Source organism: Eurytemora carolleeae, unplaced genomic scaffold (genome assembly GCF_000591075.1).
Source record: "Eurytemora carolleeae unplaced genomic scaffold, Eaff_2.0 scaffold1216, whole genome shotgun sequence".
Taxonomy (NCBI): domain Eukaryota; kingdom Metazoa; phylum Arthropoda; class Copepoda; order Calanoida; family Temoridae; genus Eurytemora; species Eurytemora carolleeae.
Window position 1 is genome coordinate 52,078 of NW_019397106.1, and position 23,883 is coordinate 75,960.

Sequence of the window (23,883 nt, forward strand, 5' to 3'; positions counted from 1 at the left end):
AAGCTGTATTCATAGTGTCATGGGTTTTATTAAATATTTCAAACATAATTCATAATCATATCTCAATTACAGATAATCAATATAGTTCACATTTTCTCAATTTTACAATATTTCCCTGAATTAAAATTAAATAACAAGACATTAATAAATCATCTAACGTGTAGTGTACTTAGGTTTCTAGTCTTTTACAGGGTGTCCCAAAAAACATGGGAATTCAGTGACGAATTGGATATTGTCATTGTTATCAATTAGCATTGTAATACCTAATTTCAAAAGTTATACTATTATTATGTCTGCTAGAGTTTATTTTATGAAAAAGGTAAATTGCTGTAAAGATGTGTCTTTAATGTCTCCGCAAGATGAACAGTGAAGACTGACAGGTTTACTCTGTTTGTATACTGCAATTTTCTTGTTTTACTAAGTACAACCGTATGCAGTCAAAACAAAAACAAACAGAATGTGAACATAGCAGACGAAACTCTTACAGATTACAGCTTTCTCAGTAGGTATCACTATACTAAATCAAAGAATTATCTAAAAAGACGATATCGAATTCGTCACTGAATTCCCATGTTTATTGGAACACCATGAAGGTTAAGCAACATTGATTTCCAGGAAGTGTATACCCTAACCTGCTGCCGACAACACCTCTAACTCCCTGTCTCCAATACTAGAAATTCAGCTGACCAGCTGAGGTATGGCGGGAGATTTACTTCCAACACAATGAAGATCACTCACCAGCTCCTAGAGTTATACAATGTTGGTGTAAACGCTGGCCTGGATTTGAAGCTGAATCTATGGACAAGGGATGGGGACGAGTTTTTTTCTTTTTCTCACCTTCCTGGATCCAAGCATCATAGAACCAGGACTAGGAGCAGAAGATGGAGAAGTTATGGACGGGCGAGAAATACCTCAAAGGATGTTAGGTCCCCCTTGCAGGCTGCAGGACCCTCCCAGGTGCGTGAGAGGTCCCATCTGCAGGTAGAAAAAAACTAATATGTGGTAAAATTTCTCTGAGATAATTGTAAAACTTTATGAAATCTTTAATCTTTAATCACTGAATAAATATTTAGATCTTAAAAAAAAGATTTCCAGGAAGTGGTATTATTTGTATTATTTTTATTATTTCTAAAAACCGCGGTAAGCATAGAATCTTCAGAGTTCGAGAAATTTAATTAACGCCAGCAGAGTTGATTCAGCAGCGAGCTAGCAACAATTTAACAAATTTTCTAAAGATAAACACACAGAGTTCTCTGCCCTAGAGGATTTGTCAAAGGTTTAAAGTGTGCTGCTGCAATTACAGTCCCATTAAAGACTATTGAAAAATATAAACAGTGAGAACCAGAAAACTGTAGAAGAGAAAGACAAAATTGAAGCAATAATTAATTACGCAGTAATTTTGACAAAACGCGAATACTTTTCTTAGTAACTTATTAATTACTTTATAAGTAAAATTCGTCTATTTACACTGTAAAATGTTCATTTAAAGTCTAAAAGTCGTCTTACTATTCTAAATTTTTGTGGTTTACGCTGTCCCATATAATTATAAGAAATTAAGACAATGATTTTATTAATATTTTCATACATGGTACAAAAGTTTGAGTGGGTTTACAAATATAAAAATATCATCACAGATAAAGTGTAGTAAGGTGTCTACTACAGTTCCTCGTATACTTGGATTCTAGTTCTTGAAGATCTCAGGTTTCTCCAAAACCTCAGAATATTACCCTCCAGGGCAATACCAACCACACCTAATGTTACATTAACATAAAGAATAATTTCAATTAACACGAATTTGACGAATCTAGATGCAATTGGTAGCTTTTTAATCTATACTTGTTTTTTTTTTATTTTTTGCATAACAAAATTTGAAGGACAACATTTTTTAAAGCGAACTGAAAAAGTCTCTTTCAATTTTAGATGAAAAATTAAATTTTTCGCTTAGATATGTAATAAAGGTTAAGGGATGCTCCTCAAATGAAAGGATAACTTGACCTATCCCGATTGGGCCTTTTTTGTCTAACAAAGATGGCGGGGGGGGGGTGTTTTCAAACCCACCCCCCTAAGATTTTTCCCTGAGAGTTGAAATATGAAAGTCCCTAATTCAACTTTTTAAGGCCAGGTCACCCTACCCTATACATAGAAAATGTTTTTTTTTTCGCAACATATGTTCAAAAACTATGAAGATGAAAAAGTTTGAAATTAAAAAGAAAAAACCATACAGGGCTAAGATTACAACATGACAATATAGAAAAATTATAGCTTAGCTTCAAAGCAAAAATACTTACTGAAGACAACAATGCCACCACCAACTACTGATAGAGCAGATGGAAGAATAGAAAATATCAAGGATTCAGCGATATAAGCGAATACTATCTCTAGAGCCCTGAAAGTGAAAAAAGTATTTCTAGGGTCTCCTTATCTAATTTTTTTAATGGGGAGGAAAAATTCCATCTTTAAAAAAATCTAATTCTTTTAGCCTATGTAACCCCTGGGATAACGGCCATGGGTTCTCTAAAAAATTTTCTCCAGCCGTTTGGCCAGCTGTAGCTAGATATATATTGTATATAATATTTCAACCTATAAAAAGTTGTATCATTCAAGGGTTTATCGTTGAATCCCTCGCGGGTTTTAATTTCCATTGATTCTAATTTGTCTTAGAGTAAATGACATTCCTTTGTAAATATTTGTAAATATTTCTTTGTAAATATTAAATCGATCAAAAGGGGCGGGAATAAATGAAAATTGTTGCATACCAAACCACCAGCTTTTTATAAAGGAATGGAATTGTATGCTAGTAATTATTTCCTTTCTAGTTCCTGCATCATTGCATTGAGGCTTACCCTGCATGACGAGGGCCTACCCCCGGCCCTAGTGTTTACACCTTTTAAATACAATCTTTGATCTTTGACAAATGTTTCGTCACAATTGCTGATTTCATAAATTTACTTTGATTTGACAAAAAAAAACAATTAAAAAATGAAATAAAATGAAACTATAGGATCCCATTCCCAGCAAATGAGTGTTGAGCGCCCACCTCTTGAAAAGTTAATAAAGGCTAAGGCCCCCCCCCAGACATATTCCTGTATACGCCCTTATTTACCTTAAAGAAGAAACTATAGTAGGAGAAACAATCTGCAGAGCCCTAGTTAAACTTAAGTAAGCAATCATTCCTAAATAGTAACATCTATTAAAATAACAACGTATGAAGGATGTTCAGTGAAAATTATTTTCATTTTGTAAAAAAAATTTAAGTTCTTGAAAATCCGCAATTTTTTTTTTTAAATCCGCCAAGTTTTTTTCTTCTATGTTTTGAAGCCTTAAAGCCAAGAAAGAAGGGCGCGAGCGCCTTGAATTTCTAGTATTCCAAATTATATTTGATTTTCATAGTTTTCAAATAAATAAAAAAATGGTTCTTCATTAAAAATGATTTGTATTTATTGTAAAAATGAATTTAAAATGAAAACTTGACCTGATATTGCCAGTCCGAATAGAATACCCCACATTTCAAGCTCTATCTCTGATATTTGTCCTGAAACATATCACTTTAGATAATTTAATATTTATTTATTGTCGGTTTGAATTGGATTTGGCTTTGAAACTTAATTTCAAGTGTCCTTACATTGATTTGGTGGCATTTCCGATTCAAGATGGTACCTTTAAAGCTGTGTCTGATCAAATATGAAATAGATATTTATATTTTTTTTACTTTTTTGGTCACTCTGCAAAGACAACTTTCGCATTTCTTGCTTTATGACTAAAGGAGAAATTTTCCGAATTAAATACTTTTCAAGCCACAAATACAACGTTAGCCTTCCACATTATTGATCGGATTAATGGTTTAATGGTACCGTTGTGAATCTATAAATGGAGGATTGACAGTCCCTTTAAATATACAATTCTTATACTTTATAAATATTATCTCTATGCTCTGGCTTTATGGTCGAATAAATCCACTCATGATAAATTTGTCCCAAACACTTTGATGTATCAAAGTTCAGAGCTATACAATATACATATAACGTACACAGGGTGTTCCAATAAACATGGGAATTGAGAGACAACTTGAAAGTCGTCTTTGATTTCTGATATTTGATGCGCACTGTACTTCTGACGAGCTTTTCATAAAGTGGTCTCTTGTATCTTAAAAATTGACGACAATAAAAGATATTAAGACAACTTTGAATTATAAAATAGATAATAATTTGTACGAATTTTGCAATATCTCCGTCAATATTGTAGATGCAAAATTTTTTTAAAAATTTCAAGACCAGGCATTTCGATATTTGATATTTAGACTGTAATACTGCAGCAACTGTGTTTATGAAATAATGCCGTATGGATCGAAGACAATATAAAAGTCGTCATTGAATTCCAATGATTTTTGAGACACCCTGTACAAAAAATGTGTTTTTGAGGTGAAGGAATTGGGGTTGCTCTTTTATTTAACTGTAACGTATGAGACTTTTCAGAAACAGATTTATCTCAATCAAACGAAAGATAATAATTAAAAAATCCATAATCCCTGCCAGGAAAAATGTTCTACCTCTGGCTACAATCTTTGTTACTTACTTTTATAAAACCTGCTTCACATTAAACAAACCCTTTTCCCTTAACATTAGGTCAACATACATTATAAACCCCTATAGCTCAGCCTGCCCAATTCTGTTGGATAAAACGCGTTGGGTCCAACACATTCTGGGTACACTAGATAGGCTGGAATCAGTAATAAAGACTTGACCAGCACTGTTGTAAACTTAAAATAATGTATTAACCATAATCAACTTTGAGGTGATACAAATATTAATAGAAATGAAAAGTTGCATCAATTTTCAAGTCTGGGTCGACACATGCCTTTGGCTTTACCTGTAGCCATTTTAGAGTCCAGGTATTCAAACTGAGCTCCCACAGCAGATATCACAATAGCCATTAACCCTACGTACAGCACTAGAACTGTACTCTTAATATCCTAAAAAAATGTATTCTATATGTATTATATAAAACTAGGCTTTTGGGGGCTTCGGGCCCATCTTCTATTTAAACTTTTATTTGTGGCTTCTTCGTTAGCATATTCTCTTTGAACAATATAAAACAATAGCAAACAAATCTCGGATTTAATCATATTTTTTTCGCGCATTTTCAAAATTTTACAAAAATTAAAAATTTGGACACTAAATTTGTAATTCTAAACATCCATAAACATTTGGGTCATATGAGGTTTCTATCAAAATTTGACGTTTATTGGATACAAACGGACAGGCAGACTGACAAAAAAAACCAAGTATATATATACAAATATGTACCGGTCGATAGGTTCATACCTTAATTAAATGGCTCTCACATCATAAAACAATAAAAATAGACAAATCAATAATGGATGCTAAATAAGCAATTGTAGCTAAATGACCGGAGAAATATTTCCTGCTTTTCAAGCGGTTTTTAAAAATTTGCCTCCAATTTTAGTCTCCGTTTTTTAAACATTTTTCACTACAAATTTAATGTCAAGATAAACAAAAACCTAAAATCAATAAATGAATTTCTTGCCTAAAATAGTGTTTTTTACAACGAATCGAAGTATATTTATTCTTTTCAGTTTTCAAGAAAAGAACAAATGGGGTTTAATTTGAATTTGTATTTAACTTTATGACAACTTTAAATGTACAACATTTGATAAAATGCAAAATCATACATTCATCAACATCCATTATATAAATTTATTTTGATTAGATATATTTAAATATTAGTGGATCAAATAAACATAACAAGTTCTAAAATTCTATTTTTAAGGCTAATCCTCAATTTAAAAGTAGTCTTAAAATTTCTTTTTTTGATTTTTCATAAAAATAATGTAAATAAAGCAACAAAAAAATGTTATTTATAGATTTTTCAGAAGAGAAAAGCAAAGCCATTTGAAGTCAAAACTTTTAATTCTGGACATGACGCGTTCAGGCCCCGTTATTCGACTAAAATAATTTAGATTTTTCATGGTGGATATCTAGTTCGATCCATTGTGGATATCTAGTTCGATCCATTGTGGATATCTAGTTCGATCCATTGTGGATATCTAGTTCGATCCATTGTGGATATCTAGTTCGATCTAGTTCTGCTAATAAATTTTAGCCTCTGTATTCTTGAATTAAATTATGATGAACGATGAAAATAATGTGTTTGTTGACAAATCGTTCTTCAACCCCTCCCCCCATACCAACTCCCATTCATTGAGCAGAACTAAATAAATCCTGAAATGTAAACATAAGTTCTCTAAAGCAAAATTTATATAGAACATGCAAAAACACATTCCTTTATAAAAAGCTGGTTTTTTGGTATGCAACAATTTTCATTTAATCCCGCCGGGATATTTTCATTGAAAGATCCTTTGAAAATCTACAAAGGCAAAATCCGCAAAATCCGCAAGCCTTCGGGTTTATCATTAAATCCCCTCTTGAAAAAGGAATGTCATTTACTCTCAGACAAATTAGAATCAATAGAAATTTAAACCCCCGAGGGATTCAATGATAAACCCGAGGGCGGATTAAATGATACATTGAGTCATAAAAATTTGAAAAATATCCAACCCTCATAAAGGGGAGATTTTTTTAGAAAAAAATTGAAAAGAGGGGTAATGTTTCAATAAGTGGAATATATTATTTTGCGCTTCAAGCTCACATTCAAGGAATTGACTCATATCCTTAATTTTACATCTGTTGGAAAAACATTTTTGTTAAACACAAGAAAAGCCGTTATTTGGGACTTAAACCCCTTAAAACAGTGCTTTAATTTAATTTCAGTACAACTCCCCCTCACTAGCCTAACCTCTCGCTTAACCTCTTTAAAATTAAACGTGAATTCTAAAAGTCCAGAAAATGTATGTGTATGAAATATTTACCTTACAAGCCGGTACAGTGATATTATGAAATGTTCCACATAATACAGCTGCCATAGCAAACCCTGCCCCAGTCCAGTAGGCTGTATCATGAACCACCTCAGGTGTCCCATCATCTAAATCTAAAATATATTATTGGAAACCCTGCTTCAGTGAGTTGTATCATGAACCACCTCAGGTGTCACATCATCTAAATCTAAAATATATTATTGGAAACCCTGCTTCAGTAGGTTGTAGCATGAACCACCTCAGGTGTCCCATCATCTAAATCTAAAATATATTATTGGAATCCCTGCTTCATTAGGTTGTATCATGAACCACCTCAGGTGTCCCATTATCTAAATCTAAAATTTATTATTGGAAGCCCTACCCATGCCAAAGTAGGTTTTTCATAAAATAAAATAGGTTTAATAAGCTGCTAAGCTTTTTCAGATTTACATAGAATGCACTTAAGAAGTAGTTCAACAAGTCATGCCTCGCACAACATACTTCTCGCTTCTTATTAAGTCTGGTATATTGATAGAAATACATTAAACTAAACTTTAACATTTTGTCCAGCAAAAAAAATTTGATTTCATCGGCTTGATCACCAACAAAACTTGAGTTTTTGGAACAAAATCAATATTTTAACCTCAATATTTTTAGAACTCGATGTTGTAAACCTTTGATATTTCAAAACCAGATTATTTGATTTAACAGAAATTATAGTGAAGTATCTAAGGTCTGCAACATTTGGTTCCAAAGATATAGTGATTATAAAAACAGAATTTGTTGCAAAGACTCAATTCCTTTATAATTTCTTTAAAAATAATGGTGTAAAACAAAGTAAATGTGGTCTTCCAAATTCATACTTCAGCTATTTTCTGGAAGCTAAAATACTTACCCATTACTTTACTGTGCATTAGTGCATTTATGGCATCTAGAAGATCTCCAGAAGTACCATTAGATGAAGGGTCCTAGGCATAAACAATTAGAATTCAAACCATATATTCATTCTTGACAATTTCTAATTTAAATATTTATTTTTTAAAAAAACATGTATACACAAAATCTGTATATAACATACAATAAACTTGTATATTTCAGTGTATAAAAATGTTCACCAGTTTTCAAGTTTCATTGGACACAATGTTTGAACTGCTTAAAAAGTTAAAATCTTTAGTTGGACCATTAAATACAATTTTTTTGTGTTTTTGTTAAATTGGACACACTGTACACAACTTCTCAAAAGTTATCGCGCATATGTATAAAATGTTTTATGTTTATTTGAACACGCTGTATAAAATGTTTCATGTTTAATTGAACACACTGTATAAAATGTTTCATGTTTAATTGAACACACTGAATAAAATGTTTCATGTTTAATTGAACACACTGTATAAAATATTTCATGTTTCATTGAACACACTGTATAAAATGTTTCATGTTTAATTGAACACACTGTAAAAAATGTTTCATGTTTAATTGAACACACTGTATAAAATATTTTATGTTTCATTAAACACACTGTATAAAATGTTTCATGTTTAATTGAACACACTGTATAAAATGTTTCATGTTTAATTGAACACACTGTATAAAATGTTTCATGTTTAATTGCACACACTGTATAAAATGTTTCATGTTTAATTGCACACACTGTATAAAATATTTAATTGCACCAGTATCAAACTTTTTACAATGTATTGTAATAATTGGCCCCATTCACTGTGTGCAACTTTTCAAAAGTTAATTTTAAAAGAACATACTGTATACAAGATATCATGGTTTAGATGGACAACAGATGGTCAATCTGTATAAAACGATTCATAAGTTTTCATGTATAATTGAACACAGTGTACAAAAGGTTTCAAAATTTCTCATGTTTATTTGAACATATGGTTTAAAACTTTTCAAAAGTTTCCATGTTTACAATTATACAATTATAAGACAACTTTTCAAAAGTTTTCATGTTAAATTGGCCATAGTGATTTAAAAACTTTTCAAAAGTTCTAACGTTTAATGGGACCCAAGGTAAACTTATCGCAAGTTCTCGTGTTTAATTGAACACACTGTATAAATTGTTTTAAAAGTTCCAATGTTTAGTCAGACCCACTTTTAAAAGCTCTCATGTTTACTTGAACCCACTGTATGTAAAAATGTACCTGATCTGAGGGGAAGAGGAAAGGAGGTTTGCAAACAAGAGTAACCCCGGTCAGAATTGATAAACCCATCGTAACACGGAGAATATTCAACCTCTCTCCTAACAAGATTTAACAGAAATCAACACTGATATTTCAGACTTAAACTTTTTGAACGCCATTCGGTTTCAAATTATAAAATTAGAGTGTTTTCCAAATTAAAATTAAAATTTTATTTTATGACAAAATTACCTAAAAATATAGCTGCAACCACCATTGTTACCAGAGGGTCTGTGAACATAATCACTAAAAAAAAATTACTTAAAAATATTTATTGGTTTAAAGGATTGTGATTTTTTATGGCACTGGTATTATTTTAATACTCAAATAAGTCAAAAAACAAAAGAAAAGAAAGCCTCCGGATTCATCTTATTACAAACTTTGATCCGGATTATTTGTATGGTACTTTTGAACTGATCCGGATCATTTGTATGGTACTTTTGAACTGAGCCGGATTATTTGTATGGTAGTTTTGAACTGAGCCGGATTATTTGTATGGTACTTTTGAACTGATCCGGATCATTTGTATGGTACTTTTGAACTGAGCCGGATTATTTGTATGGTACTTTTGAACTGAGCCGGATTATTTGTATGGTACTTTTGAACTGAGCCGGATGTATTGTAAACTGTGTGCTAAATTTTGGCAGATGTGAATTAACTTTGTATTATTATTTGTTAATCCCGGATTAACAATGGCACGATTTATTTTTATGCCGAACCGGATCTATCGAGTGCGAATCCAGGAACCGGATCCATTGAGTGCGAATCCAGGAACCGGATCTATTGAGGGCGAATCCAGGAACCGGATCTATGGAGTGCGAATCCAGGAAACAAAATGTGTATAGCTGTTATTAGCACTTGACACAAAGCTAAAAGTCGGATATTTACAAACAAAACCATGTGATTTACCTTCTTAAGAAATAAATATTTATTTTTTTGTTGTCTATTTTTACTGCAGGATATATTTCATGGACTCGTGCACTGATGGTATGCGATGTATGCTTGGATTTACAAAATTAGATTAAATTTTGCCAATTTAACAATCTTGCTTTCATCATGTTTACGCTGTATAGGTATTCTGAACGCATAAAAACAGTAAATATAAATTACCAAAGGCACAAAAACCACGGGAAATGTTGTAAAATTAAACAGATTTATCCACAAAAGATTAAACTTCAAGGACAATTGTACGAAATTTGTTTAGTCCGTTTTCTAAACTGGCTTATTTCTGTGCTTCAAATAGTCATATTTTTGTAGTTTTGGATCGTTGTTACAGTTTCATTCTTTGTAGGTAACCCTGTACTTATTGATGTTTCTTACACAACTGTAAATCAACCAGTTTACAAAAAAACAAAGGACTTTTAGCACAAATAATTTAAATTGGATAATCAAATGAGTCTCAAGGAATATACGTTTTCTTTCCTTAGGAATATTTATGTCAAGATTCCATTATGCATGTGTCAAGTTTATCTAAGGGTGGTAAATAAGTTAATTTATGTCAAGATATGCATGTGTCAAGTTTATCTAAGGGTGGTAAATAAGTTAATTTATGTCAAGATATGCATGTGTCAAGTTTACTTCCCTAACGGGACTAAGGCTGGTAAACAAGTTTAATTATGAGTGTTGACTGTTGAGTGTGCGTGAGAACTAAGTTTTAAATTTTACAAGGGGTATTTTCAGCCAGTGGTCCGACTAGAGGGATTTCATCATACAATTTTCAAGCACCGAGCACTCTCTATAGGTTATTAAAAAACTTCCTGGGAACTATGGGATTAAAATCCGCTTTTAACCTAGGAATATAAAAGTAACCTACATATCTTTGTTTACAAATATGTACATCAATTTCTGGAAGGATCTATTTACATTCATCTCTACATACAAACCAAGATATGGAAGTTACTCTTGTATAAAAACTTCTTGCTTCACCCTTCCCCCCTGTATCTTTTAAAATACACTGCATTCGATCCTTTTAATAATATGTGATAATATTAAAATACACTGTATTCGATCCTTTTAATAATATGTGATAATATTAAAATACACTGTATTCGATCCTTTTAATAATATGTGATAATATGAATATTAATATTTTCTCAGGACCTCTGAACTCTCTGAACCGAACTCCACACATGTTTATTTATTTGACACGAGCCACTTTGACGCCATGTTGTCAAATATTAACCCTATCCCGGCTGGGCTGTTTTTGTCTAATATAGGCTGGGGGGGGAGAGGGGGTGTTCCCCTTAAAGTTGAGAGTCATCTTTTAAAGGCCTCCTCACTCAATAAAAAATTTGACCTCTAACTTTAATGTTTAAGACTGCAAAGGAAGACTTTTAAAAAGTTATAAAAGTACGTCGGAAAAATGGTAATTTTTAATTGACAAATATTAACATGTGACTCGCATTTCTGATTTAACACTGACAATGACCCGCCGTTTGACTGTCCTCCACCCTACTCTACGCATCAAAAAAAATGTAACAAAATTTGTACCAAACATATATGATGCTGAAAAAGTGAAGGAGTGTAAGGCGTCTTCAAGTTATTTAGGGAAACACAAGTTTTCCAGCAGAGTTAAAAATTCTTGAAACTTTCATAAGCGGCTTCAATATTTAGAATTTCATACAACAAGCAATATTAAACTTGCGGCACCCATCTTTTGTAGTCAATCTTGTTTTAAGAAAGAAATATAAAGAACATCTGTAATATTTCTATCGTAAAAGATGAGGTTATTTATATCTTTTTATCATTTATTTATGAATTTGAGTATGCAGATTTGTTTAATGAAACATATGGAAATTGTTAAGTGGCTTGACAGTTAACAGAGCTGATTCACCAAGAAGCAAAAAAAGAAAATATGAGTTTTTATGCATTAGATATTAATATCACATATATCTTTTAATCCCAATTCCCATTACTACTTTTACTCATTATATCAATCATATCATTAAATCAATTAAAGATCATAAAACAAATTAAAGGTTAATTAGAGTGACTGTTAAGTAAAAAGTATAATCTTTCATCTGATTTAAATATCTTGCCCATTCTGGATTTTAAAATCTACGTTCTCAGTAACCAAGTTGTCACAAGAATAAAAAGGAGGATATGTATAAAATTCTTTTTTATTGGGAAACTTAGATATCAGTCTTTCAATGAAAGGCCCATTATAATTAATTTTAGAATATATTAGAATATTATTATTATTATTAGCAGACAACCCATCCCATCAATCAACGAAATAGTTAAGAAAAAGGAAATTTTTGCATATTCATCAAAATATGTGCTGTTTCAAAAAACTATGATCACTTATTATATTACGCACTTATTATTACGTACTAATGAGTACACTCTTATGAAGACGCACTTATGAGGACGCAATTGGTAGAACGCACTTATGAGGACTCACTTGGTAGAACGCACTTATGAGGACGCACTTGGTAGGACGCACTTATGAGGACGCACTTGGTAGAACGCACTTATGAGGACGCACTTGGTAGGACCCACTTATGAGGACGCACTTGGTAGGATGCACTTATGAGGACCCACTTACAAATTTCATACACTAGCATAAATCTACTTTTTAACAGTGTTATCTTTCCGTGGTATTATTTTCAAAACTGAAATGGAGGGGTGGGGATATTTTCAAAACAAAAATTACGAATAAAATTATCAAAGCTTTAATTCGATAAAAAAGAGAAAAAATTTGATATACTTCATTTTTTATTCTAGGTTTTGAATAATAAATTTTAAATAGAAATAACTTACCGAGAGCATCTGCTACGGGCATCAGAGATACACATATCAATGCTGTTATGAAGGAAAACGCTCCAAACACTGATTGAAGAACAACGAAGCTGAAAACCCTTAAAATATTTTGGATTTCATAAATTCAAAATTCAAAGTAATCTTCCACGATTAATATGTAGAAACATGACAGCTAAAAAGGAATTATTAGATCGTGGTAGATCTTGAGTCTTGACATATTAATAATTAAGAACATCTTGTTGTTATGATACAATCAGGATTGATGAACATCTAATTATAAAAGAATAAAGATTTATACATTATTTGTTATGATACAGTTTATATTGATGAACATCTTGTTATGATACAGTTAAGATAAATGATCATATTCTCATGATACAGTAAAAATTAAGAACATTTTGTCATGATACAGTGAAGATTAATGAACATTTTGTAATGATACAGAAAAGGTTAATGAACATTTTTTTCGTGTACTTTATGGAGAATTGTTGACATTGAAATTACAGATGTTAATGTAATTTCTGTTAACTTATCCATTAATAAAGATGAGTAAATCAGATTATATCATTGTACTGATGGAGGCCAATTAAAGAATTAAAGATTAATCTTATCGACCATCTATGATAATTATTGGAGAATAGTGAAATTCAAAAGGGCTTTTTAAGAGCAGTCTTTTTTTTTTGATGATTTTAAAAATAATTACTTCAAGTTATCCGGGATGAGGTTGTATCTCTTAGAGCAGGAGAAGATAAAAAGAAGCAGAACTTGAACCAATCCTCTCACTTAAACAATAAGATGTTAAAAAGAATGAAAAAATAACTAAATATATTTCAATAAAATTTACTTGAATCAAGGGTATAACTGAAAAATTATACTTAAACCACGGTATTCGATTGATACTATATGTATTTTGATCCAAAGCTTTAATGCTTTGTCTCAGTACCAAAAATGATGAACACTCCCTTTAATAAATATATGTACCTCACCTAGAACAGCATCACAGGGTAAAACTTTGAAGTACTTGATGATGAAGTTGTTCGCTGTAAAGAGTACTCCAGACAGTGTAGACAAGAATACTCCTAAACAATAAGAAAAGTACTCCAGACAGTGTAGACAAGAATACTCCTAAACACGAAGAAAAGTACTCCAGACAATGTAGACAAGAATACTTCTAAACAAGAAGAGGAGTACTCCAGAGAGTGTAGACAAGAATACTTCTAAAAAAGAAGAAAAGTACTCCAAACAGTGTAGACAAAAATACTCCTGAACAAGAAGAAGAGTACACCAGATAGTGTTGACAAGAATACTCCTAAACAACAAGAAGAGTACTCCAGATAGCAAAGACAGGAATACCCCTTAAAAAAGAAAAGAGTACTCCAGACAGTATAGTCAAGAAAACTCCTAAACAAGAAGAAGAGTACTCCCGACAGTTTAGACAAAAATACTCCTAAACACGAAGAAGAGTACTACAGACAGTGTAGTCAAGAAAACTTAAAAAAGAAAAGAGTACTCCAGACAGTATAGTCAAGAAAACTCCTAAACAAGAAGAAGAGTACTCCCGACAGTTTAGACAAAAATACTCCTAAACACGAAGAAGAGTACTACAGACAGTGTAGTCAAGAAAACTCCTAAACAAGAAGAGTACTACAGACAGTTTAGACAAAAATACTCCTAAACAAGAAGAAGAGACAGTTTAGACAAAAATACTCCTAAACAAGAAGAAGAGTACTCCCGATAGTTTAGATAAAAATACTCCTAAACTCGAAGAAGAGTACTACAGACAGTATTGACAAGAATACTCCTAAACTAAAATAGTACTCCAGACAATGTAGACAGAAATACTCCTAATTTACTCCAGAAAGTTTAGACAAGAATACTCCTAAACAAGAAGAAGAGTACTCCAGACAGTGGAGGCGAGAATACACCTAAACAAGAAGAAGAGTACTACAGAAAGTGTTGACAAGAACAGTATTTCTAACAGTGTAGACAAGAATAATCCTATGCAAGAAGAGTACTCCAGACAGTGTAGACAATAATACTCTTAAACACGGAGAAGAATACTCCAGACAATGGAGACAAAATGCTAAAATAATTCTTGAATAAGACATTAAACATGAAGAATTGTCTCCGAGATTGCTTACCTTGCAAAAATCTGACTTTGCCTGAAGCTTCTGCGTCTACTGTGGACATTTTTAATGTTGTCTGGTTACTGTAATATCTTATCTAATACTAGTAATTCTCGGTAAAAAAAGAAAAGAAAGCATCTTAAGTTTCAGCTGCCAGAGAACATTAATTGAGAATGTTGTATAAGCGTTTTATCGGGAGATTCAATATCAAACGAGGGAGGGAACCCCCAGACGCCATAAGCCTCCGCCATACAGCAAACGAGCCTCAGCTGTATAGTACAATTCTAGGTTTTTACATGTAAAATAGAATTTTTAAAACTTTTGTTCAACATAGTGGCACAACAATTGTACTGACGATTAATGTTGTGTATCGACTATCGATTGTCATGATACAAAGATAAATGTTTTTCAAAAAATATTTCTTACGCAGAAAGGAAACTATTTGGAAATTCATTTCTGAACTAAACTAGGTTTATTTTAATTTAATCTTTGATTTAAACAATACCTTTTATGGAAATTTGTTTAGATTCAGATTATTTGTCAATGTCACATTTTTGATTATCTTATCTGATAAAAATTTCAAAAATCAAAGATTAATAAATATCAAATCAAATTACTTTCAGAATTTTTTTTCTTACTTTTTCCCTTTTTTCGTAAAAACTGTTTAAAGTTTTACTAAATACTTTACTAGTCATTATTGGTCACTATTTTTAATAATTTATTGATACTTCTGATCTTTTTGATCAACTTTTTCAAAAAAATGCAAAAATATCTTTACTTTTTGTCAAATCCAAGAGTTTTAAATAAACTGTGCTATTTAACGGAAATTCTTAATGCGTGGCGGAGGCTCAGTCTGCCAAGCAAATCTGGGAGGCTTGTGTCTGCACAGCGGAGGCTTATGGCGACTGGGGTTCCCTCCCTCATCAAACCAAGTACATGGTACATTTTACAGTTATTTCTCTTTCACAAAAATTATACTAAAAAAATCATTTCAATGAAATTCTACCGTTTTATTAATACAAGGATTTGAAAATAAACCATGACAAAATGTCTTTTTCCAAATATGGACAACTTTCCCAGAACAAACAGGTCACAAAGGAGTGTCAAATATTCTTATCTACGTTAATAACATTTCTCAAATGTTGCAAAAGTACAATTTTTTCCTTTACTTAAAACCAAGTCAGGGTGAGAAAATGTAAAGAATTAAATATTTCAGTTTGCACAGCACAGATTAGGAAGCCTTTCAGATTCACATCCAGAAATAAATATGTACTTCCAACAGGTAAAAACTTTTTCTTGAATCTCAGGATGAAGCATAAATCTACATCTTATGCAGAACTATAGCTTAATCTAATTACTCTTTGATATCCCGTGGTGTTTGTAGAGATAACTTTAATTAAGTGCCAACATCGGATATTGAGAATCAAGATCATGCTTTTTAGACACTTCACACTGTTCCAACCTTTACTCTACTTTGAAGAAAAGTTAGGTTAATTTTGCCTGTAAAACGACTAGAGCTTTACAGACTTGTGCAATGTGAATTGCTGGTCATGGTTTCTAAGATAAAGTTAAATATCCAGAGACAATGTTGGTCCATTGAAAGTAGGTTCAAATATTTTCACCGACCCTAAACAAATTGCGGCAATACTAAACAATAGTTTTTGTAGTGTTTTTTCCAAAGAAAATACCCAGATAACTAAGACCTGTCCTATAATTCCTTCAGCAAGTCAAATCAATGACATTTACTTTACGGCTAGCTTGGTGCAAGAAAAAATTTCAAAACTTAAATCCAACAGCGCCCCGGGTCCAGATGGGATTACGCCAAGATTTTTAAAAGATCACTACGATATATTATCCATATCATTGTCCATTATTTTCAACAAATCCATGTATACAAGTACTGTTCCGAAAGATTGGAAGGATGCAAATGTAACTCCTATCTTTAAAAAGGGGCAAAAAGTAGCCCAGATAACTATCGGCCCATTTCCTTAACCTCGGTACCGTGTAAAATCATGGAGTCCATCATGAGGGACAAAATGGTTGACCATCTGTTAGTAAACAAACTTATCCAGAATTCTCTACATGGTTTTATACAAAAAAAAGTCCTGCACTACACTATTTTTGGGAAATGTGACAGAAAACCTAGACAGAAGAGTTCCAATGGACATTGTATACCTTGACTTTAGTAAAGCCTTTGACAAGGTACCAAGACTAAGACTCTTGGAGAAGATAAAGGCACATAGCAATTAGCATCAATGGTCGACTGCTCAAATGGATTGAAAACTGGTTAACAAACCGACAGCAACGCGTTGTACTAAATGGATCCTACTCAGAATGGTCCAAGGTTGAGTCAGGAGTACCACAAGGGTCGGTTCTTGGACCCTTAGCCTTTGTCATTTTTATAAACGACCTAGACGATTGTATAAAGCAACTGACAATTGTAAACAAGTTTGCCGATGACACCAAACTGGCACACAGGATAGAGTCTGACCAAGATAGGGAAACACTTCAACGATGTATAGACAATCTATTAATTTGGGCAGAGGACTGGTGTATGGAATTTAACGTTAAAAAATGCAAGGTTATGCATGTCGGTAGGAACAACCCAAATTGTGAATACATAATGGCAGGGACGGTACTACAGACGGTAAGCAAAGAAAGAGACATAGGAGTGGTTGTAAACCAAGACCTTAAACCCTCTCTGCAATGTTCTGAGGCTTCGAGGAGGGCATCTACAGTTCTAGGTCAAATAACCAGGACATTTCTTTACCGAGACAGATCTACTTTTTTGAGGTTACATACCCAATTTGTCCGATGTCACTTAGAGTTTGCGGTCCCGGCGTGGTCACCCTGGACTGGACAGGATATTGAAATATTAGAAAAAGTGCAGCGCAGGGCGGTTAACCTGATCACTGGTTTAAATGGCAGGACCTATGAGGAAAAGCTTGACGAACTAGGTATACTGTCACTGAAGGACAGACGAACCAAACTAGACCTGATCCAAACGTACAAAATTTTGAAGGGAATAGACAGAGTAGACCACAACACTTGGTTCAGTAAGGTTGGAGTCGATGCCACCAGGTTAACTAGACATACATCATATCACGACAATCTGATATAAAAAAGATCAAGATCAGATGTCAGGCAAAACTTTTTCTCAAATTGTGTTGTTCCTAAATGGAATAAACTCCCAGTAGAAGTTAAAGAGGCAAGAACTTTAAATATATTTCGGACCCTGCTTGACTCTATTGACATTGGGAGACTTTAAACTTTAAACTATGCAAGGAGTATTTGAGTATGGAGAGCGCTGTGGAGCCGAAGCAGGAAGACTGATCAATACTCTGTGATGATCCTAAAGACATCCTCGTCTATGTTCCTACCGGAGCTCTGAGGATAAACTTCCAAGTAACTAAGTAAGTAAGTAAAGATTTCATTTCCCAAAAATATCTTTTAAGCTACAAATTAATGAATTAAAAAGCTTTCCCACAATTGTTACCTTTTACAATTGTCCTATTGGGCAGTAGTCTAAATCTAAATTAAATAGAAGATCTGAAAGCTAGTAATTTAAGTAAAACAAATTAGAAAGCTTAATGTATATAAAAAGATTGATTGAGAAAATATTCCTGTTTTTGTCCAAACTGTCAGGGTTGATTACAGGAAGGAGTCTACTGTTTACATCTACTTCTTCCTCATCATGAACTGGAGAACTTAATGGCCAGTTCTAAACAGATAACATTTTACTAATGTATGTACATGAACATGTACATGAACATGTACATGAACATGTACATGAACATGTACATGAACGTGTACATGAACATGTACATGAACATATACATGTACGTGAACATGTACATAAACATGTACAGGAACATGTACATGAACATGTACATTAACCTTTACATGCACCTTTACATGAACCTTTACATAAAACTTTACAGAAACCTGTACATGAAACTGCTAATGTACCTGCAGAAAGAACATATACATGTACCTGTACCCATAAAAATAACTATATCTGTACCTTTAGATAAACTTGAACCAAAACCTGTACCTGTACCTGTACCATGAAAGGTCCAGTTACTGGCGGCATTTTTTTCTAAAAAATAAATAATTAATTTTTGCAATGGGTGACCTCAATTAGTATTATTATCTCAATTGTAAAAATGAATATTTACATAATGTTTTCATATATAATTGATAAAAGTGATAAAATATGATTAATTAATGTTCAACTGTACAGTGTACTGTGTTCTCATTGTCTTTAAATGATTATATAAGTTACACATTGGTGTAACTTGGGGAGGTTATATAGGTTCCATCATTTTAGCGTGTTTGAAAACATACTTTGACTATATTTGTATTTACATGCAAAGGCTCTATTGAGGTATAACCACAGTCTCACATACAAGAAGTTTAAGGAAGGGAGGGGGCCGGGGAGGTGGCCTTTGTTTTACTTTTAGCTAGAAAATACTAATAGTCTCACTTAACCTTGAAAAAGGGATAAAATAGTTGTTCTTTTTGAAGAAGAAAAGCTCAACAATTTGTATTTCGGACAAACTGTATAAACTTTTTTAAAAAGCACAAAAAGCATCTGTAATCTTGTTTGTTTATATATAACTTGGACATTAAGTTCATTTAAAGAACTAAATCTACTAGATTTGCGAGGGGCGGACAATTTCAACTTCAATCCTGTATCAATGTCCCAGCCTCAATCTCCTAAATTTCGTGTACGAGCCACCTGAAAACTCTGACCGCCAAATTACTGTTTCTAACGGTGCATTTTCTTTGAGCCTAACTTGTAGTAACTAGTAAGGTATAAAAGCTAATGAATAATGTTGCCAGGCCGGGACAATAATTGAAATTTTCAGTAAACTTCAAAATTAAATTCCCTGAATCACAACGGTACCCTTTAACCACCATTATCAGATCGATGATACAAAAGCTATATTGTCATTTTAAGTTTGAGAAGTGTTTATTTCTCACAATTGCATTCATTATTACTGCAACAGAAAGATTTTCTAGGAAGATCACCATAAAAAAAAATATTTATAAGGAAAAATATGGCCAACTCAGCTACATTTGATAAGACAAAGCTTTATGAATCGAAGACCGTGCAAGTTTAATACAAGGAGAGTCACATAAGATTTTGTCAATAAATTCATTCAGTTATAGAGAATTCGGCTCAAGTACAGAAGGGAATCAATGCTTTATCGATATACTAGCTGAAGTGCTCGGCGTTGCCCGTAGAACAAACCAATCTAATTTTAATGAAAGAACAAAATTTTGAATTTTAAAAATTGATCGAATTTTGAAAGAAACTTTTTTATATATATATACAGTGAAACCCTTAATAACGAATACATCGAAAGAATTCATCAAATGTCGTATTCTTCACTTTCTGATGCAATGCAATGTTGCAGATATTTAGTTTTTTAATCAAATGATTATATGGAACTATTTTAAACTGTTCCCGCATATTCATGGCTATTTATTTATTTTCGCAAGTACTGAAATTTACGTAATATAGTATAAAACTCATTGAAAAATTGTCAAGACGACATTAAATAAATCCTTCAGATGTATTCGTTATTAAGGGTTTCACTGTATATATATATGTTTCAGTTTTTAAACTTCACATTTTATAAAAAAAAAGAATTATACTAAACATAATGTTTCACGTCTCATGACGATCCTCAGTAGTCAAAATTCTTTGTACAATATAAACATGAGCAAAGATTATTATATAGATGACACATGGGAATAAATGAACGATAGAAATCTTTACTCTGACGGACAAGTCGTCTTATTCCCCGTAATGTAATGTCTGCAGTATGGTTTCCTATTTAAGCTCACCCGTTTTTAATTTTTTACTGTGTAATTTGTTGTCAAATCATAAATACTAAATATATTTTCAGGCGAGCAATTACTTTCTCCTCTGAATTTTCATTCTTTGTGAATAACTTTGTATATTTACTCTTTAATACTGATAACAAATTTGTATTATGTGTACTTCGGAAAAGTATAAATGTTACAAAACCATACCTGTTTATGTATATAGCCAGGCCCAAAACATTGTTTTGACATGAAAAACTCAATAAGAATAATAGTAAATGAATGTAGACTAAAAAACTAAATTTTTCGAAAATCACACATTTGTTTATTAAGTTTAGATATTTTGCCTGTTTCCGTTCACTTAATTGCTATTGAATAATTGAAAACCTTGAAAACCTTCAGTTTTCCCAAAACTAAAATTTGAAGAAAAAACTCCCCTGCAAGCTTGAGGATGAGTACAAACAGTTTCTCTTTAACCTGGCCATGTTTTGCATACAATTTAAATTTGTCTCCATTTTACTCTTTGCTGTAGTTTGCTAGAATCATTAATTAAATAAAAGAAGGGGGATAAGCTTCTCAAAATACAAAACAATTAATATAAACCCTATCATTTCACAACGCACTAAATTTTTCTTTAATTTGAAGAAAAAATAATCCTTTACACTTAATATTGGAAACAAAAATTAGATTTTAAGCCAATTTACTCCCTTTTTTTCCTTCATTCCTTTTTCGTTTCCTTCTTTTCTTTTCGTTATTTTCATTTTCTTCTTTTTTGTCTTAGAAAGTTTGCCCCCCTATGCCCCCTCCTTTGGGGTTAAGGAGTGTGGGGGCACGTGCCCCTGTTACCCCCCTTGCTACGGCCTGCATATAGCATAGTCATTAAGGTAAAAAATGCTTAATTGTATACTTCACATAAAACCGCGAGCCTGTAAAGGTTAAAACTTGTATAAGTAGGTTCAAATCAGGTGTCAAAAGCCTAAACTTTACCTAAGGAACATATGGAAATGGAATCTGTAAGACACCCCAATGTGGACCCCACAGACCGCCGCCAGGTATGGGAAGCACCATCCCAATACCTGTTCCACTGCCGGCCTGACCCCCAAGCTTATGAATTACCTACAATTAGTGTGTAAAACAGTAAATATTTTTTTCCTTCAAATTTTAATCTTAACTTTCATATTCTGGAGCAAGAGACTTTATATACTAATGCTTGAATACTTGAAAAAAGAGCAACAAAAAGTATACAATAACAAGTAGGAAAAAATTACACTTGATGGGTGAAAACAGGCCTCTAAAGTTAAGACTCCCTCACTTATAACCATCATTCAGTAGTTATCCTATTAATAACCTTTTAAGGCTACTAATAGGATAACCGAATGTAAGGCCAAGTTAAAGAACAAAGGATTGAAATTGCTCCGATATGGAACAACATAGACATAACTTTGTTTAAAGCTATGTACTTTTCGATGGAACAAAAAAAAAGAAGGAGGAGAAAAAGGTGCACCGTTAATCATGTCGCAGAGTTTGAAAACAGTACTCCAATTCTCCAAAAACGGAGGTTCTGTGGCAAAATAAATTGATGGGATTGAGGTGCACCATTCGGTGCGCGGAGCGATTAGTGGTGCACCTCTTTTGGAGAATTTGAGGTGCACCTCTTTTGGATAATATAAGGTGCACCTCTTTTGGATAATATAAGGTGCACATCTTTTGGATAATATAAGGTGCACCTCTTTAAAAATATGATACACCTCTTTTAGAGTGCAAACAATGTTAGGGGCCTAGTCAGGAATTTGTCCAGGGGGGGGGGATTATAAACACTTATTTTTGAGTTAGGAGGGGGCTCAGCACCCATTGGTGCCTGAAAACCCCTTGAAATCAATAGATTTCACTAGTCTCAGGGGAGGAAATTTCTCAACAGTCATAGGACCTAACGGCAAACACACACAATCAAAAATATGTATACCTATTCCTCTATATTGTGATTTCATGATGTGGCTTACCATAAACTTATGAAGATATAAAGAATTCGATAAGCCAGGGGCGGATTAAAGGAAATTCATGATATGAAAGAAAAGCATCAAAGGATAAAAGATACAGCATACAGGATACAAGTGTAAATAATTATTAATAGTTCTTGACCGTAAACATTTCTTTAAAAAATATTTTCATCAGAAGTCCTGGAAACCCTTTTTAAAATATGATCAAGAAAAAGTTCTTGTTTTCTACCTCATCAGATAGTTACTCTTACATTTTATTCAAAAGTACTTATTTCAATCCTCCTTCTGTATATTGTATACGTCTCTTTTTACATTTTAGTATATCTGGTTCAAAAGAAAGATAAGATAATTTATAAATGATAAAAGTGGGGTTTTTGAGACATTTTTCCAAGAGGACCCCAGCCAGAAAGAGGGATGTGTAATTATTGACATATGTCAGAAAAAGTAAAATTTACTTACGAAGATTGATTTTCAGATGATTAATTTAGGAAAAATATAAACTAATTCCATTTTTTAAGTCACCTCATTCTTTAAAAAGATAAAATATTTTGTTACATTTTAACAAAACGTTTGAACTATCTGTACTGTACAATAGTTCCCTGTTTACTACTCAACTTTCAAAGGTCAATCTGTATATAACAGTACGTGCCCTACGTGCATTTTTCAAAATAATTTATTTCACTTAAACAGAAATTGGTTTCAAATAAAGAAAACTAGGGACTCTAGACATTTAATTTCAAAACAGTTCCTAACAAACCTAAAAATAAAAGATGTATCAAAAGCTTAAACTATTGATTAGAAGAGTAAAGCTATTTTTAGTATTTTTAACAACTGTTAAAACATGTCATTCATGTGTCACAAAATGTTGTCCCAATTGGTTCAGCAGTTCGACGTTTTTATAACACCCAAACATAAATGCAACTTGGATATACTTTCTAAGAAGAATGTGTGGAGGCTTCAAGAGAATACAATTTTAAATATGCAAATTGCAGCCGAAAAGCTTTAATATTAAAAAGACGGATGAAAACTGAGACCATGGAGACATAAAAAGTGACTTTCCAATTCACCTGGTTACACTTTTAACCATTGCGGGATAAAAA

The 23,883-nt window shown here is 32.6% G+C and overlaps 1 protein-coding gene across 7 annotated transcripts; it reads right to left on the reverse strand.

The window, feature by feature from the left end:
- Positions 1-1,553: 1,553 nt before the first annotated feature.
- LOC111711896 (solute carrier family 35 member G1) lies at positions 1,554-23,883 on the reverse strand. 7 transcript variants are annotated; one of them, XM_023486364.1, is made up of 16 exons: positions 23,851-23,883; positions 19,006-19,050; positions 18,575-18,672; positions 14,967-15,034; positions 13,812-13,904; positions 13,529-13,607; positions 12,826-12,923; positions 9,256-9,309; positions 9,028-9,125; positions 7,767-7,839; positions 6,887-6,999; positions 4,855-4,969; positions 3,473-3,532; positions 3,104-3,173; positions 2,289-2,386; positions 1,554-1,751 (listed from the first exon to the last, which is right to left on the reverse strand). In XM_023486364.1, exons 2-16 carry the CDS (start codon positions 19,042-19,044, stop codon positions 1,657-1,659), a joined length of 1,251 nt encoding a protein of 416 aa, XP_023342132.1. In that variant the 5' UTR covers positions 19,045-19,050; positions 23,851-23,883; the 3' UTR covers positions 1,554-1,656. The 7 variants fall into 7 exon arrangements, with proteins under 7 accessions (XP_023342132.1, XP_023342129.1, XP_023342134.1 ...); XM_023486361.1 differs by having other exon boundaries at positions 6,887-7,005; positions 23,851-23,881; XM_023486366.1 differs by having other exon boundaries at positions 4,867-4,969; positions 6,887-7,005; positions 23,851-23,875.

Excerpts from the sequence above, each read along its gene's own strand:
- LOC111711896 (XM_023486361.1), bottom strand. The coding sequence starts at position 19,044 with ATGCCGCCAGTAACTGGACCTTTCATGGTACAGGTACAG. Across the intron at positions 13,608-13,811 it reads ACCCTGTGATGCTGTTCTAG|TGAGAGGATTGGTTCAAGTT; the intron begins GTGAGGTACATA and ends TTATTGTTTAAG. Across the intron at positions 9,126-9,255 it reads GGTTGCAGCTATATTTTTAG|GAGAGAGGTTGAATATTCTC; the intron begins GTAATTTTGTCA and ends AAATCTTGTTAG.